General features: G+C 35.8%; 1 protein-coding gene across 1 annotated transcript in view; it reads left to right on the top strand.

Moving 5' to 3' along the window:
- Positions 1-17,578, top strand: part of LOC121327369 (ultraviolet-B receptor UVR8-like) — a 72,983-nt gene extending 55,405 nt beyond the window's left edge. The window contains exons 2-4 of the mRNA XM_041271350.1: positions 7,816-7,858; positions 15,047-15,266; positions 17,546-17,578. Of these exons, the coding sequence (XP_041127284.1) occupies positions 7,816-7,858; positions 15,047-15,266; positions 17,546-17,578 (296 nt within the window). The remainder of the gene's footprint in view (positions 1-7,815; positions 7,859-15,046; positions 15,267-17,545) is intronic.
- Positions 17,579-18,858: the final 1,280 nt, after the last annotated feature.

The following is an 18,858-nucleotide window of genomic DNA, read 5'->3' as shown; positions in this document are numbered from 1 at the left end:
CTTGAGGTGGCTAAAGAGATTTGAAGTGTTTCCTCCTTGAGCTGCAACTGCCCGCCTGCAGATTCTACAATAAGGGGCACCGTCTTCTTTAACTACACCATCTTATCTTTTTGTAGCCAAAATATGTCCAGACAGACGGCCTAACCCTCTTTGCAGGTGAGAAAAGGCCGTCATTATTTTTTGATGCCCTTGATTCAGATTGTGACATGTTTTATTGGAAAAAATAGATGTCGACAGTTCCATCCAGTTGCATGGTTTCACAAAGACGTTTGCAATGCATCCTGGTAATGACGTAATTACGATAATCGCGGTGTCGCATTTTTTTGACGGTTTCATAATTTCATAGTCTTAAACCGTGACATGCCGTCATACCAGTTTACCGTCCCACTGCTAAGATGCACAAACCTAAAGAATAAAAAATGCTGTGTGTTCTGTTCAAAAGCATTTCGATGAATTTTGATTCAGCGAGTTCAGAGGTAGGTCTTGCAAAACAACAGATCCTGCTCAGGGCAGAAGTTTGAAAAATAGTATAGGAATAGTTTTTTGAAGGAGGATATATATATAAATTCAAATTAATTTACAGTGGAAAGTAAAAAGTAGTAGATGAAATCTCTTCATAGCTGGGATAAAGGCTTTAGCCAAATTACTTTACTACTAGATATTCTTAACAAATATTTTAAGTGTAGGCCTAAATGTTTCAGCTAAACTTTATCCGCAAGATCACCTCAACACTCTGAAACGTCACGACAACAACGAATTCTATTGCAACCTCAAATGTATTATTATTATTATTTTAATCTTTTCCTGTATGGACTGTAAACATTCTTGTGTCTCAGATTTTTTGTCATCTATTTGTCTGATGTTCACTGTGAGTCATTTTGGGAGGAAAATGCTTCAGGTTCTCAGCACCAAAATGAGAGTCGCTACCCTGCTCCCCAGATACTACTACCCAGGAGCACTCGGAGGCTCTTAATGATTAATGTCAACACAGTCCAGCCACAAACCTTTCTGCCGCAGATAATGCCAGGCAGCAAGCGCGCCTGACACTTTTAATGTATAATTAAGTAGAAAAAGTCAGCACTCGGTATGCAAATGTTTTAAAATGATAAATGATGCCATACAGCAGTAGGGATTGATTTGGTGTAAATGAAACTAATTAAGGAAATGTCAAACATAATTAATAAAACAGGTTTAAGCTGCAAAACATTGTCAATTGAATGAATGAGGAGGCATTGGCTCCCATTGTTTCAGCTTTATTTAGGGCTTGTGTTTTGCTTGTTCCTTGCTCCTAAATGCACTTTCTCCACCTCACACCCTCCCCTACCAATTCCCAGAGAGGGGGAAAATAAATTTGCTTGTCTCTCTGCTGACTGTAGAAATTAATTGCTGAAATCTTGTCCCATCCAAGTGTTACATTCACTCACAGGACATTAACATAACTAATTTGAAAGCGCCCAAATGACTGCATAATAGAGCACTGTCAGCATGGCTGACAGTCGTTGGTCATACCAAATTAGCTCTGTTTCATAATTGAAATTTTTCCCGTCCTATTTTCATATGATTTTTTTTTTTTTTGCCTCGCCTATTCATTTTTGATAAGAACAAAGGGTTTATAATTTACAAAAAGAGATCTTGACCTATAATTAGAGGGAGGAAATTAGGGGAGGGTTTGTGGAGGGAAGCAGAAAAGTCTGTTTTTTAGTCCTGGTAATGATGCTAGAGATCTTGCAGTCTCCGGGGAGCCTGAAGAATAATGGAATCTTCTATTTTTATGGGTGACCTGTGCACTGGTGCTCACTCTGACTGTGAATCCACTTTACATTGCAGATTACTCTCTTAACACTAAGAGTGCCAGCAAAACCAGGGGCTATTATTCCAAATGGCATCCCATGCCTTTTGCAGCTGCTGCCCTTGCCGGTAAATGAGTGAAGGAATGAACATCTGCCATTCTCTGCCAGCCAGTCTCTGTTGTGAGAGCCTGATACAAATGGAGCAAGAGTTTAGTAACCTGCTGCAGCTTAGAGTAATTCATAGTGAATGGCCTGGTTTTGTTCCCTCTTTCAGAAGTCTATTATATTCCATCACAAGTTATTATAATACTTTTACAGTAGAGTAGGTGACGTTGCTATTAAGGTTTACTCTGCTGCACATATCCAGTTTAAATCTGTTTAATTATGCCTTTCATCAAGATGATGGATATATATTTTTAGTCATGCATAGACATTTATATGAACATATTTGGTAATATATTTATAATAAGCACATTCTATATTATATATATATATATATATATATTATATATATATATATATATATATATATATATCGGCTATATATATATAGACGGCTTCTGCAGAGTCAACATCCCATGTGAACGATTGTTGTCCCCCCCCCCCCCCAAATTTTATTTGAAACTAAAATGTTAATCCTTCATTGACCGTTTTTAAGTAACCATGCACGAGTAATGTCTGAGGGGAAATGTGAATTGTTTGCATCGTCAATTGGAAGGTTCAGACGACAAAGACGTGGAGTTTGCTGGTTTCAGTTCTGATGATACCGGCTCTGCAGTCTGACTGATTACACTTTGCTGTTGTTACACTGCAATCCAGATTTTGGATGTTTTTTTAGACGCTGCAAGAGCTTGTAACTTTTTGTATTGAACATTTGAATGCTTTAGTGCTACTTTGGATGCAATGCTCATTTAATAATTCATGTTGTGCTTTCACACTGGGCACTCAGATTTTTTACTTAAAGATTATGCAAAGCCATTTATTTTACTGGCTCAAAAATGTTAATTCTTTAGTGTGACTATGTGCTGTGCTCTAGCTTTGAATTGTAAGCATGCTTAATTGTAATGTAATCTAGCTACCTAATGTTAATAATGCCTGTAATGTTGCCCCTATATATATATATATATATATATATATATATATATATATATATATGATATATATATAGTGAACAAACTGTCCGTTATTTGGGTTCATGCCCCTTTAAGAACGTGACTCAGAAAACTTTGAATTTTCAGCACACTTTAATTCAAAATACAAAACAAAACAAACAAGCAAAACCCTACTCCCTCGGAGCTCTAACTAAACACATGCAGGTCCCTGAGTAACACACAGGACAGCTAAGCTGTTTACATGACATATAACACAAAAACAAAACACTGACTTCTAAACAACAAAAAAGTCAGTTTTAAACAGACTTTACAACTTCCAGTCAGGCTCTATATTCCACAGCAGCATCAGCAGCCTCCAGTTGGACTGTTTTCAACAGAGCAATTTATACAGAGCATACAATAAGATGTTATCGGAACAAATGATTAGTCAGAATAACCTCTATTTACTGTATATAATTTAAAATAATTTTCTTGTTTTAAATGAATGGTAAACTCTGAGCTGTATACAAAATAAGTTTTCTAAAGACATTTATAGATTAAACGGGCCCATAGAATGCTCCACGATGGGAAAGATCAAATTGATATTTTCTCAGTTATTAAAACATTGCTTATGATGATGAGGAACATTATTACTTTTTAAGGAAAATAATTTCATATGTAACAGCTTGAGGTGTAGAAGTCAATTGCTGGCGTATATCACCATGGGTGATATACTGACCCTTGTAAAATCACTAAAGAGATTAGAAAGTACAATCAGATTGTTAGGGGCTTTGGTATTGTGTTTTGATCTCTGAAATACAGTTTACCTTGTGTATTGTAGATTGTTATAATTATGGTAGTGTAATTCTTGCTTCTCTTTTTGATGGGTTTGCTTGTTTGGCTGATTAACACGCTTGTGATGCACATCAGTCAGTATTTAACACTGCAGCCTTTAATAAAAACTAATTCAAATGATGGAGTCACAGTAATTTAAGAAAAATGTGTTTGGTGATGTCAAATCATACATTTCCTGTTGCATACCGTTAAATGCATGAGCAGAGAAGCTGAATGTTTTATCTTCTTATAACTGAGTACAATGCATTTCCCAGTAAAATGTGAAGAGAATCATTTTGTGTCACTTATACTTCCTAAGATGTGGTGTAATTTAAATTGATGCCAGCCAAGCTATGTAGTTCTCTTAGGAAATGAAGTTTAATGTACAAAAAGTACTATCTGACAGATCCATTAAATATACCAACTGTTTTTATTTTCTTTACAACCCTTGAAAGAAGTGAATGGAAAAAAAAAACAGTTCATGAAATTCCTACTAGATGCTTATATTGTTTTTTCGTAGTGACTAATCATATAGCTTTGTTCATGGTTTGAGATTTCTACTGAGAATGGCATTTGACTGTTTCAAAGAAAAAGGTCTTTATGTTTATCTAGTTAACTGCCAGCCTAATGGCTTTCAATACATGTTTGTTAAGAGGTTAAGGAAGGAGATAAAAATTGCTCTTTCATGGCATGACATTTTAAAGATTAAAAAAATGCTTTCTGAACGCTAGACAGAAAATGGAAGAAAAATACAGTTGTTTCAAGCTACACCACTTTACTGAACACCTCAAATCATATTAAAATGTTAAATGTCAAATGTACTTTAGTTATAACATATACATACTTTAATTGTCATTTATAAGCTTCTGCTCCCATGGTCTAGGAAGCTCTTTTTTTTCATTGTTGTTTATTTTGATGCATCCCTGGGAAGGAATATGTTATTTTCAATCACTAACTGCCATTATGTCATATTTTCATTGTGATGGGAGCTTCATTAAAATCTAACATTATCCATCACCTTTGACCAGAGATGACTCCCATGTTATGGTCATGTGACCTTTCGTTTTTTGTATTATACAGCTGTATTATATGACTGTTTAGGTCAAGTTCGTCGTGAGTTTCGTACTAGAAAGTAACTATTATGGCAGCCTTTTTACAAAGCTGCTGCTGCCGCTACATGCGAAATGTGTTGGTGACCATGGTTATCTGTTTAAGATGGCTGCCATTTTGTAGTTTTGATGTGTTAAGGCACCTTATTGAAATAACAGCACAGATAAAAATCATAGCACTGGCTGTTCCTCTATTGCTACACAATGCAGTGAACTGCACTATGAATGGGGGTAAGTGAACAGGGATGTTTCTAACTGTGTTTATCGATTAAAAACGGAAATCACACACCTTGTATGGGATTAGGATAGTTCATATAGGATTGACATAATTTGTAATTATTTTAATCAACATCTACTCAAACAGAAGAACAGCAATAGAAATACGTGTGCAACCGTTTTAAAAGTTTTTTTTTTTTTCTGATGAATTGACAGAAATGTGTAGCAAATAGAAAATGTCATGAAAAAAATTATAATAAAAATGCCAACAATGGGATATTTTTTCTTGACTGTGCTTCTAAATGAATTCTTGAATAGAATCCTGTTTTAAGATGCTAAGGGTTACAAGTCAAACATATGCAGCACGTATTACAGTTTATTACCTTGCATTTGCCTGAGTTGTTTCTCTCCTGACAACCTTAGGTAAATCATGTAACATATTGTATAATATATGAGTGCAGGTTCTTTGCTGAGGACAGTTCTTGGTGAGCGAACTTCGCAGCTATTGGTTGCAGCCCCAGTTGCTGCAAAGTTCCCTTAAGACCACAAGTTCTGCATAGTTATATGGCAGTTGAATCACAGAACAGGTATTTATAGAAAACATATGCAAAAAGGTTGATGGCATGTCCAATTGTTAGAGCGAGGAGCTGACAGTTAAATACAGATTGAGAGCAGCTACTTTCACTTTGCAGCAAATTTAATTAGTGAAGGCCTCATTTTCTCATTTCATTTGAATATGTTCAGTGCTTCCTCAGACTATGCAAGTTTGTAGAGAGCATATTTTTTATTCTTGAAGGCTCATTATTTTACAGTGGGGTTAGTGAACCTAGACCAGGCAGTGTAGATTATCCCAAGTAGTATTAATCAAAATATACAAAGCAAATGGGATTCAGCGAGTGCCAAACAGGCATTTGCTTTTAGCAACGAACAAAAATATATTCATAACTTTTATTACAAAAGGTATTATGGGTAATTCATTTTTTTTTAAAACTGTGCCTCTAACACCATCAACTAGTACATTATTTAATGTACTCCCCCTGCAACTTGACTTTTACAGTTCTTCCACAGAAGTGAACTGATCTCTCTATCATTCAGACCAATTTTAAAACTGTAGAATACAAGTGAACTGATATCACTTGGTGCAAGCATGGAAGCAATGCTTTATATTTAATAGGATGTGTTTTATCAGACAGGAAAATAACCTTTTTGACTTCTGCTTGAACGCATTTTTTTTATTACATTTCCGTGTGTAAAAAAATGTATGAAATATACAGAGATGAGATTTCTCTGTATGCAGCACTATACAGACTAACATGATTCTTTCATATGACATTCATATTAAAAAATCAATTACAAAAGCCACTGAATCTTTATTCTAAATCCCAAAGCTAAAAGGAGAGGTAACTAACAATTTAAAACAAGCCTTGTTTTCTCTCACTGGCTATCAGCAATATCAGTCCCCTTGTCTTTGGCTAAAATGTTTAGTTTTATTTTTGCTTTGACTGGGATGAACTCATTTTTTTAAGGGCCATTTCTCAAACACCGAGTTTCGTGTTCCATGTGTTACAAGTGGGAAGACCCTACCTGACCACACTCTGCTTCACGCACTCTGCTTCACGTACTCTGCTGTAGGATCATCACAAAGATTAAAGTGGCAGCCCGGTGATTATAGGAGAAAGATCAGAAACTACAGTATTTTACTATCTAGAGTCAATGGAAGTTATTTTCAAATGTTTAATCAAGCTTTCTCAGACTTTTAAAGTAAGTTTCACTGTTGCCCATAGTCTCTTGACAAAATTTACAGTGGCATAACACCTTTATATTCAAAGGATTTTGATTTTCTTCATCTGTCTCTGCCTGGCAGCTGTAATTATATGTATTTATTTAAAACATTGCAGTTGGTCAAGACAAACCACATTAGTTTTAAGACGCGCTTGATGCATTATAGACAGAATCAGAAGGACAGAACCATGAAACCATTATATTATATTCACACCAAAATCAAATAACAACATTAACATAGTTTTAAGGCAGTGGGATGACAAAATATTACCAGATAAATCATTCTGTCTTCAAAGCAATGCCGGAGGCAAAACTTAGCTGATTAGCTATGACCTTTGTACCACAGTTTCCTGACAGGTATGTTTTTATGTATAACTATATAATGCAAAGGGAAGCTGAGATAACTTGATATGTAGTTTGTGCACAACTGCCTCTGTCATGAACAATTTGCAGCAGATTTGTTGAAGTTTGAGACTTGTGTTCACTGTCCAGCTGGAGACAGTATTATTGTCTATCACTGATATTCAGATATTTTAAGACATATTAGACATCTTCTCTATGCTTGTACAATAAATAATATCAGAATTGGACAAAATGAACAGTGCTATTCCTCAAATGGGAGAACATTTTTAATTTGCATAAGTCCTTAGCTTGTGTCTTTACCAATAACTTCAGTTTTAAAAGCTGGCAAAAGTGAATGGCATGGTAAACTTATGTTTTGGTTAATGTTTTTTTTTTTCTTATAGTTTTACAGTTATTAACTTGAGCTTGTGGTCCTGATCCCTGCTTGCATGATTAACATAGGAGATGATATGATTGGGAGTCCCTGAGGCTGCTGGTAGATTGACTTTTGTTTAAACGTTATTTAGATTTTTAGGAGATTGTTTGGGACACAGAAAAATAATTTGATGTGGTGTTGTTTGGTAGTGACAAGTCTCTACAGCCTATATGATACGTTAATACAAATCATCTCTTTATTTTCATGTTCTACAGTTGACAACAGGATCTTTGCCTGGGGTAATGGTAGCAGTGGACAGTAAGTACACATTTATCATATTTTTGTTGTTATATAGAACACATGCTAAAAATGTTTTTAAAAAGCATGTTACCCTGTAAGTGATCACTTTTCCCAGTTTTATTACAGTTTTTTTTAATTATTTTTTAAAAAAAAATGTAGTAGTCGCCAATTGATTTTACCCCATTTTTCTCCCAAATCGAAATATTCAATTGTATTTTATATGCAGCACTACCACCCCTGCACTGACTCGAGAGTGGTAAAGATGAACACACGCTGTCCTCTGAAGCGCATGTCGTCAGCCCACCACTTCTTTTCATTTTGCAGACCCGCCATGCAGCCAGCCCAAAGCTACAGTGTCAGAGGACAACGCAGCTCTGGGCAGCTTGCAGGCAAGCCCGCAGGCACCCTGCCAGTCTACAGGGGTCGCTGGTGCGCGGTGAGCTGAGGACATGTATTATGTACTTTCCACTGTATTTAATGTATTATGCATTTTTTTTTTTTTTTATTATTGTATATCATGCATTATGCATTTCTCCTTATTTTCTTGTATTTGCTGCATCTTGTAAAGCACTTTGTGATGATGGTCCATTATGACAGGCGCTATATAAAATAAAGATCGATTGATTGATAATAAGTTGAATTCGGCGATTAGAGTCAGAACGAAATGTAGGTTCAAATAGATTCAGGTGAGATCAATGCAGGTTGTCTGTTAACTCAGAGAAGATATGAGGGTAAAAAAAAAACAACTTCCTTTGGTAATTAGTGTTTGATTAAGAAAGCAAATTTGCTCAAAATATTTTCAAAGGGACATCACATGATCAAAACCCGAAAACTAGACATCCTAATTATATTACAAGTACCTTTTTATTGGATTTGAGAGCTTTTAAATAATAAAGTGTTCTTGACGCAATGGTTATTGTTGATTAGCACGGGCATGTTTGTGACAGGGAGAGGGTTAAAATCACCCTGCCAAACTAAATTGTTAATTATTTTATTGTTTAATTATCCCCTGCACCTGGCTGGTATTGTAAATCAGAGCCAGGTGCAGGGTATTAAAAGAAAGCAGACAGTCTGCTCAGGGCTGCTGTGTGAAGAGCCCGACTTTGTGTCCTAGTCCTGAAGGGTGGTGTGTAAAGCTTTTTTGTTATTGTCATTTTTGTAAAACTGTCTGGTTATTAGTTTAGGTTCCTGTTTTTGTTTAGTTAGTCCTCAAAAAGAGGTAGTTTTTTGTTTATTTATTTTTATTTGTGTTGTAAATATCATACATATCATCCAAGTTTTATCTCATAATACCAGCACAAAACCTGAAAGCCAGACTCTGTTAGGGACTTCTCCACCCTATTTTTCATTGTATTCTGTGAGGTTAATAAAGGGAGCAATTCCTGTTAATGTTGCATTGTGCATGATAGTCCTTTCTTTATACAGTAATTCTGATATGTATTTGTAAATGTTTGAATGGTAACAGTCACTTTATTTTTAATGTGCATCTTTTCAAAACAGGATACTAGCTCCTGGCTATACTTTCTTAATTTCTTACTTATATTTTTTCCACATTTGAGAGATGGGCTCAAATTAGCTAGAGATTAAAAGCACTTCATATACTCGTGGCATGCCTCCTTAAGAGTTAAAAAGCATGAACTAAGATACGTTTTTTCGGAGACCTCATTCTGTCACCGTCTTGCATGTAGCCCTTTGCAAACTATATGCATTCTGTGTTATTTGGATGCATTTTCAAGAGAAGCATGACAAGACCAGTCAACATCAAAACCTATAAACTGTGGTATGCCACTTTAGGCTAGATCCTCAGAAGTATTTACTCCAAATGATCATTACCAAGTTTCTTTCAGATAGTTAGAACTCACCCAGTAAAATGACCAAACCAAGTTATCAGACGTTTAATTTACTTCTTTGTAGTCTAACGTTGTTTCTTATTTGTTCTGGAATTGTAGGTGGTATTTATTCCTTTCAGGCAAAATGTGCTCATGACAGCCAGGAATAAATAGCATTGCGAATCTAGCCCTATGTGTTGGCTCATGTCATTTTTTTGTGCATCAGGCTACTATATAGTTATACATGGGAGTATTGTTATAGACTTGTTGCATTGGATGTAAATCTGGTACTATAAATTTTTCCAGCTTTATGCTTTCCCATTGGTTTTAACAGGAACCATTCAATGGAGACCGCAATTCTCTATTGGAATTATGGCCAGATATGTCCTTGCACACCAAAAGTAGTCTTGCCCAGTCTTTCAGTCTTTCATATTGTGAATGAGTAAATCCAAAAGAAAAGACTGTAGCTTTCTGTCTATCTTTCTGTCTACAGGCCAGTGCAGAGGTGAACCTGTCCAATTGAGTTATAGCTTTATAATTCAAACATGCCAAAAACTAGAGAATGGAAATAAAAATGGAAAGTTGGCACTTAATATTAAAGAAACAATGGACTTTTGTCTATGAAATTATGCTTTAGTGATTCATAATTTACCATGATAGCCCTCTTTAATTAAAATCAGTCTTTTCTTAAATATCCACTAGGGTTTATATTAAGCAATTCCATGTGTTATGAAACAAAATAATCTATGAATTAGACAAACAATGAGTAATTAAGATTCAGGGTATGTGAAAAAGTAAGTGAACCCCTGGTTTTATCAGCTCAATTAAGGGGATAATTAGAATCAGGTGTTTAAATAATTAGGTAGATCTTTAGGGATGAGTTTGGGAGGCCCCACACTATATAAAGATCTGAAAGTTTGTGAGTTTGGTCTTCACCATACAGGTGTGTGGAAACACATCATGCCACAATCAAAATTGTGTTGTGGGTATACACTGTATAGGAAAGACAGGGAGGACAGAAGAGGAGGAGGGGTAGCGCTATACATAAGAAACAGTCTTGAAGCCCAGGTGTTAAACCTGGACAAAGAAAATAAAACCGAATCAATATGGGTCAGAATAACAGACAAAAATTCAAAAGGCATAATAATAGGAGCATGCTATAGACCACCAGATTCAGACGGTGAGCACAATAATCTGTTATACAATGACATTAGAAATGTATGTAGCAAAGGAGAAGCCATACTAATGGGGGATTTCAACTTCCCCCAAATAAAATGGGAAAACCCCGTGGGTAGCGCGAAGGATGAAATAGAAATGGTGGAAATGACAAATGACTGCTTCCTAACACAATTTGTCAAGGCACCCACTAGAGGGGAGGCATGCCTTGATTTAGTCTTTTCAAATAACGAAGATAGAATAACTAAAACAGAGGTCAGAGAACCACTGGCAAACTCAGACCACAACATGGTCTCATTTGAAGTGTTTTTTAAATCCACAAAAGTAAAGACTAAAGCTAAGGTTTACAATTTTAGAAAAGCAAACTATGAAGGTATGAAACAGAGACTAACAGAAGTAGATTGGAGTAAAATAGAGAAAACACCCACAGAAGAAGGATGGTTGTTCTTCAAAAATGTAGTACTAGAGGCGCAAAACAATTATATCCCTAAAGTAGACAAATCTAAATGTAAAACTAAATTGCCAAAATGGTTTAATAGATCAATTAAAAAAATATTCAGCGAAAAAAGGCACTTTACAGAGCATTAAAAAAGGACCAAAAAGAAAGTACGCAGAAAGAGTACACAGAACTGCAAACGCAAGTCAAAAAGGAAGTTAGAAAGGCCAAGAGAGAAATAGAAATGAACATTGCTAAGGGAGCTAAAACCAATTCCAAAATGTTTTTCCAATATTACAACAGCAAGAGAACATTCAAAGAGGAGATTAAATGTTTAAGAGATACAAATGGCAAAATCGTAGAGGAAGAAAAAAAAATAGCAAATATGTTAAATGATTACTTTTCACAAGTTTTTACAAAGGAAAATACTGACAACATGCCCCACATGTCATCCAGTTCCTATCCAGTTTTAAATAACTTTAGCATAACTGAGGCAGAAGTGTTAAAGGGACTAGGAGCTCTTAAAATAAACAAATCCCCTGGGCCGGATGAGATCCTCCCAGTAGTACTCAAAGAAATGAAAGAAGTAATTTACAAACCGCTAACCAAGATCATGCAGCAGTCTCTTGACACAGGGGTGGTACCGACAGACTGGAAAATTGCAAACGTAATACCGATCCACAAAAAGGGAAACAAAACTGAACCAGGTAACTACAGACCAGTAAGCCTGACTTCTATTATATGCAAACTTATGGAAACTATAATAAGATCCAAAATGGAAAATTACCTATATGGTAACAGGGTCCTGGGAGACAGTCAACATGGTTTTAGGAAAGGGAGATCGTGCCTAACTAACTTGCTTGATTTTTTTGAGGATGCAACATCGATAATGGATAATTGCAAAGCATATGACATGGTTTATTTAGATTTCCAGAAAGCTTTTGACAAAGTCCCGCACAAAAGATTAATTCTCAAACTGAACACAGTAGGGATTCAAGGAAACACATGTACATGGATTAGGGAGTGGTTAACATGTAGAAAACAGAAAGTACTGATTAGAGGAAAAACCTCAGAATGGAGTGTGGTAACCAGCGGTGTACCACAGGGATCAGTATTAGGTCCTCTGCTATTCCTAATCTACATTAATGATTTAGATTCTGGTATAGTAAGCAAACTTGTTAAATTTGCAGACGACACAAAAGTAGGAGGAGTGGCAAACACTGTTGCAGCAGCAAAGGTCATTCAAAATGATCTAGACAAGATTCAGAACTGGGCAGACACATGGCAAATGACATTTAATAGAGAAAAGTGTAAGGTACTGCACGCAGGAAATAAAAATGTACATTATAAATATCATATGGGAGATATTGAAATTGGAGAAGGAATCTATGAAAAAGACCTAGGAGTTTTTGTTGACTCAGAAATGTCTTCATCTAGACAATGTGGGGAAGCTATAAAAAAGGCTAACAAGATGCTCGGATACATTGTGAAAAGTGTTGAATTTAAATCAAGGGAAGTAATGTTAAAACTGTACAATGCACTTGTAAGACCTCATCTTGAATATTGTGTTCAGTTCTGGTCACCTCGCTATAAAAAAGATATTGCTGCTCTAGAAAGAGTGCAAAGAAGAGCGACCAGAATTATTCCGGGCTTAAAAGGCATGTCACATGCAGACAGGCTAAAAGAATTGAATCTGTTCAGTCTTGAACAAAGAAGACTACGTGGCGACCTAATTCAAGCATTCAAAATTCTAAAAGGTATTGACAGTGTCGACCCAAGGGACTTTTTCAGCCTGAAAAAAGAAACAAGGACCAGGGGTCACAAATGGAGTTTAGAAAAAGGGGCATTCAGAACAGAAAATAGGAGACACTTTTTTACACAGAGAATTGTGAGGGTCTGGAATCAACTCCCCAGTAATGTTGTTGAAGCTGACACCCTGGGATCCTTCAAGAAGCTGCTTGATGAGATTTTGGGATCAATAAGCTACTAACAACCAAACGAGCAAGATGGGCCGAATGGCCTCCTCTCGTTTGTAAACTTTCTTATGTTCTTATGTTCTTAAAAGAAATCTCTGAGGACCTCAGAAAAAAAGTTATTGATGCTCATCAGTCAAGAAATGGTTGCAAAAGCACTTCTAAGGATTTGGGACCCCACCAGTCCATTGTCAGACAGATGAAGAAAGTTCAAGAACTTTTTGGCCTCAATGAGAAATGTTATGTTTGGCAAAAACCAAACACTGTGTTTGAACAGAAGAACCTCATACCAACTGTTAAGCATGGTGGTGGGAGTGTGATGGTTTGGGGCTGCTTTGCTGCCTCAGGACCTGGACTGCTTGCCATCATTGACACAACCATGAATTCTGCATTATCAGAAGATTCTAGTGGAGATTGTCAGGAAACTGAACAGAAAGTTGGTCATGCAGCACAACAATGATCCTAAACATACAAGCAGATCTACAAAAGAATGGCTGCAGAAGAAGAAATCCTGCGTTTTAGAATGGCCTAGTCAAAGTCCGGACCTAAGCCCCATCGAAATGTTGTGGCAGGACCTGAAGAGAGCTGTCCATGCAAGGAAGCCCTCAAATGTCACTGAGTTAAAGTAGTTCTGTAAGGAGGAATAGGCTAAAATTCCTCAAAACCGATTGGAGAGACTGACCAACAGTTACAGGAAACACTTAGTTGAAGTCATTGCTGCTCAAGGGGGTGCCACCAGTTACTGAATCTAAATTTCACATACTTTTTCACACATGGATATTGAATGCTGAATCATTTGTGGATAAATAAATGTTGAAAAAGTATCATGTTTTGTGTCATTTGTTTATTCAGGTTATCTTTATCTATTATTAGGACTTAGATTAAGATCTAATAAAATTTTAGGTTTGAAATATGTTAAAAATGTGAAAATCCTAAGGGGTTCACAAACTTTTTCTCTGCACTATATATATATATATATATATATATATATATATATATATATATATATATATATATATATATATATATATATATATATATATATATAGATATATTATAGGGCCTGTAAAATAATATATATTAATAAATGTGCATTTGTTCACCACACTCTGGATGTAGAGCATATAATGTCTGACACATTTGGCTGCTGTAGCCATTGTACCTTGTACTGAAATTTACATGCTCAGTAAAGCGCTTTGAGATGCTTCATAGCTTGAAAAGTCCTATAACTGTAATTGTTCTTTTTTCCTATAGCTCAGGTTTTGTACTCTGTGAGTTTCAGAGCTGTAACCTTTAAAAGTCACACACGGTTCTAAAAAGACTAAGTAACATTTTAAGAAAGCTGATGGGAATCATGGATAGCTATGAATTCCCCCACTAACCATTATATTGTTTATTATTGTAAATTTGCCAGCTAAGTTTGCAGTTTACCGTGCTTTTTCCATGCAAATACTGTGAATCTACCCAACTTAACCATGGTCAACCTTTTTCTTTTGACTGCCCCTTTTCTTTCTGTGTTTGGAGTGTTCTTCTTCCTGTCCTCACATGTGGTTCTTTTGATCCAGTTTGAGTTGAATTGATCCTTCAGAGCATTCATTTCCTTAATGTTTTGTGACAGCTCTCTGGTAAACTGGTCTTATGATATCCTTCTGGGGGTGTTGATTACTCAGCCTTCCTAACAAGCAGATTCTCTGTTGTCAGACACAAGGCTGCTTGCTTCACCATTTAAAACACTCCTTTTAAGAAAATACCATAATTGAAGATCAATTTCTCATTTACAAAATGGTTTCAGGCTTGGCAGTGGGGAGAGGACCATGAAAACCTATCCGGTAGAGGCTTTCTTGCCATCCAATCCGGACGATGATGGCACTGGCATTGAAGTGGCCGGAGTAGCTTGTGGCAGCCGACATACGTTCATCTGGACTCAATCTGGACATGCTTACAGTTTCGGTAATAACTTCTATGCACAGCTGGGTTATGACTTCAGGAAAGTTGACTTCAAAGAACACCAGGTATAGTAAAACAACTCTAAAAGTCTCCGTGTGTGTGTGTGTGTGTGTATGTGTGTGTGTGTGTGTGCCTGTGTGTGTTTTCAATGCAGTTGTTGATTTATGATATTATAATTTGAATGACTCATACTGACAGCTTTTCTTTCTGCTACATACCCGGTGTAGCTGATATAAGTAATGGAAGAAGGGCTTGCTCACTATAGGGAGCTTGATTAGCAACTGCTATGTTCTAAAACTCCAAGTGAAGCACTAGGGGCATGTTGTTTCTGATGACGCAGATTTCAAACAAACTGCTGTTAAACTCAACAGGTGGCGCTCAACTGTTTCTGTGCTTAACTCATCAGATACTCCAGGGAGAAGACAAGAAATAAAGTAGTGGATTCTGGTGATGCTCAGTAGTGCTAAACAGCATACTAATTCTGCACAAGTTAAATTCTGTCTAGGATATAGAAACATCTCACTTAATAGTTCAACATGATCTGGTTATTGAATAGACAGTAATCCCCTGACAGAACACACTTAAAGGGAGACAGGGAAAATAAGCTTTATACTAAAAGCATATGCCTTTCATGAATAAACAAAACACTGCACATTAATTAAAATGCATTTCCTGATTACATTTTTTGGCCATAGCCTGCATATGAAATTAAACAAAAATAAAAGTGCTGTACTGTTTAACTTCAATATTAAATGCACAATTGATATGGCAATATACATTTATATAAATGAAATAACACGTAAATAATGTACGCAAAGTACAGTAGATTGTAGACTTATTTTTAAATGTAATACCATATTTTTAAAACCAATGGCCTGCCCTGGCTTACACATGTGTACGGATGTAGATTTGTAACATCTCACTGTAGTTCTGTTGAGATGAAGTCTGTGTTTTTTTTCTTTTGTTTCTGTGTCGTTGCTTTGATGTACTGTGCTGAGTAAATTACTTTTTGAATTGAAACAGTAAGCCTCTGCGGTGTCGATGGTTACTGAAGCTGTGTTTTTACTGTTATAAAGTAACCAAAGTAGTTTACTTGTTAGTTGAATAGTTACAATCCACACATCGCATGGTGCAGCAAATCACCTTCCTATATACACTTTAGAACAAGAGAAATGGAAGATAATAACATTGTAGTTGAATGCAATGCCCAGAAAGTAACTATGTAACCTTGTAAAACTTGTAAAAAATTGGGAGACATGAATAATGCGTGTTATAGCCGAGGGCGCGGTTAATCAGAGGGTACTCTAGCCAGGGATTACTGTACTGTTAAATGACTGTTATTAGTGATCACATTTATCCATTCAGCTTTTAATGACAAGCTTTTTTTTTTTAGTAATTGCATAATATGTTAATTGGTGATGCTAACACATATATAATACTGTGCTGTGCCAGCAGGGTATGCTACCACCAAACTGTTCTTTTACCCCTGGTACTGTACCAACAGGGCACTTCTGTCTCACCAGTTTAAACACATGTCAAGGAAAACTGCACTTCCTTTGTTTCCTTGGAGTCCAGAAAGAACACTGCTTACTTATAAAAAGTATAACCTAATCATTTATGGGAGAAGAAATGTTTATTTAATATCTAGCTAAACAGGCTGATAACACTATGTAACACAATTTTTGTTCCTGGGTAGTAAGTATTATTTCCTAATTGCTTATGCCTCAAAAGTATAGAAAATGTCTATTATTCCCCACAAACTTTGCTTTTGTGACCAGCACAATGATATTTCAAAATATCACTATTTCCAATGGGAAAATGGGCAAATGTGTGTCTTTTCGTTCACATAAAGTCAGAAAAAAACAACATATGAATCCAAATTAACATGTATTTATACTGAAGTAATACAAAGATGACGACAAAAGATTTAGAAGTGAGCAGTTTTTCGAGATTTACAATTATACTGTATTTATTACTAATTAATGGGATTCAAATCTGGAGACTGAGATGGCCAGACCATAACTGTAATCTTCAATTTTTTCAGAAATGCTTTTGTAGACTTCACAGAATGCATAGGGTCAAAAAAACAAGCAAACATGTTTAACACTGGGCATGAGGAACTTGTCTTTAAATGATTTTCCTCTATTCCGCCAAACATATTGTTGCTTTCTTATTAAGTATTCAGTGGAAAACTCCAGTCGCTTTCTTTTGTGTATAGTTTTTAACAAAGATTTTTGTCTTGGTTTTTGCCCATGGGCATTCATCTTCTTAAGGTATTGTTGAATTGTTCGCTTATGAATTTCTTGACCATCTTCTCTCAATTCTTGTGTCAAATCTTTTGCAGTATTCAGAGGATTTTGCCGAGCTGCTTGAATGATTCTTCTTCCAGATTTTGCAGCAATCTTTCTTGGTCTTCCACACCTGGAGCTAGTTGTTGTAGTTCCTGTTCTCCTGTGTTTGTCAATAATAACCTGCACAGTGCTTTTCAGAGTCGTTCTGCTGTTTTTCTGGTACTTTCTCCTTTTTCATTTAGTTGTAGCCATTTTGAAATTGTTCCACTCCTTTAGTTTTAACAACTGTTGTTGCTTTTTTAATCACACATTTCCAATGTATTTTTTCAGCACTAGATGATTATGTGTTTATTCTATATTGGTTTGGGCTTTCAACCATGATAACTGTCAATTAGCAACAAATGGGTTTAATCTGAAATATGTTGATTGCCCACATACTTTTGTCAAAGTATGACTGGTTTTTGCATGCTATTTGTCATGTTATGCATGTTATGCAATACTGTATTGTTTTATTATAAAGCTGAATCTCTACTTTAATTTATATCTTTCAAAATAATAATTAGAAACTATAGAAACTTCTCATTTTAACTACCCAATACTTTTGACTGCGACTGTATGTGCAGAACTTTCCATTTTATCAAATCAACTTTATGCATAATTAAGAAACTCTCTCTCTCTCTCTCTCTCTCTCTCTCTCTCTCTCTCTCTCTCTCTCTCTCTCTCTCTCTCTCTCTCTCTCTCTCCCCCTCCAAATTAGGCCTTCAAAACCTATCATGGTTGTGGGGCTTTTGAAGCTCCAGCTATCATTAAATTATCATTTATCTGTGTGAAAAATATGGATTCCATGGGAGAAATCAATTAGTAAAATTGGCTCATCTCAACAGTACTGCTTCCATCCCAAGGGAAAAAAAAAAAACTTTTGTGCTTGCACTCTGTCACCTTAAATGCCTCTTATTGAAATAGATACAAATACTACTGCAGTTGTAATGTAGTTGTAGTACAGATTAGCCATGAATACTGTGCTATGAAACTGCAATCTTTAATAAACTATTTGTTTTCAGGACTTAGGCAACATCCAAGAACATTTAAAAATGTCTCGTATCATTGGCATTAATCATTTCCTAATAACACAAGTCTTTTTACCGATCTTCTTGTTTGTGATCTGCGAAATAATTGATTTCAACAATGACATTAAATCCATGTTATATGCAGGTGTTTTTGTGTGTTATACAAAGACCAATTCCATGCATGACAATGCATGTTGTAGACAAGTGTGCATTATACAATGTGTGCTTTCTTTTATGTGTGAAAAAGTGAATTTTAACTGTGCACATTATCATGGGAATAAAGGATATGTCAAGAAAAA

This window comes from Polyodon spathula, chromosome 2 (assembly GCF_017654505.1).
Source record: "Polyodon spathula isolate WHYD16114869_AA chromosome 2, ASM1765450v1, whole genome shotgun sequence".
Taxonomy (NCBI): domain Eukaryota; kingdom Metazoa; phylum Chordata; class Actinopteri; order Acipenseriformes; family Polyodontidae; genus Polyodon; species Polyodon spathula.
The sequence above is the reverse complement of the archived record's forward strand: the minus strand, read 5'-3'. Positions and strand labels throughout refer to the sequence as shown.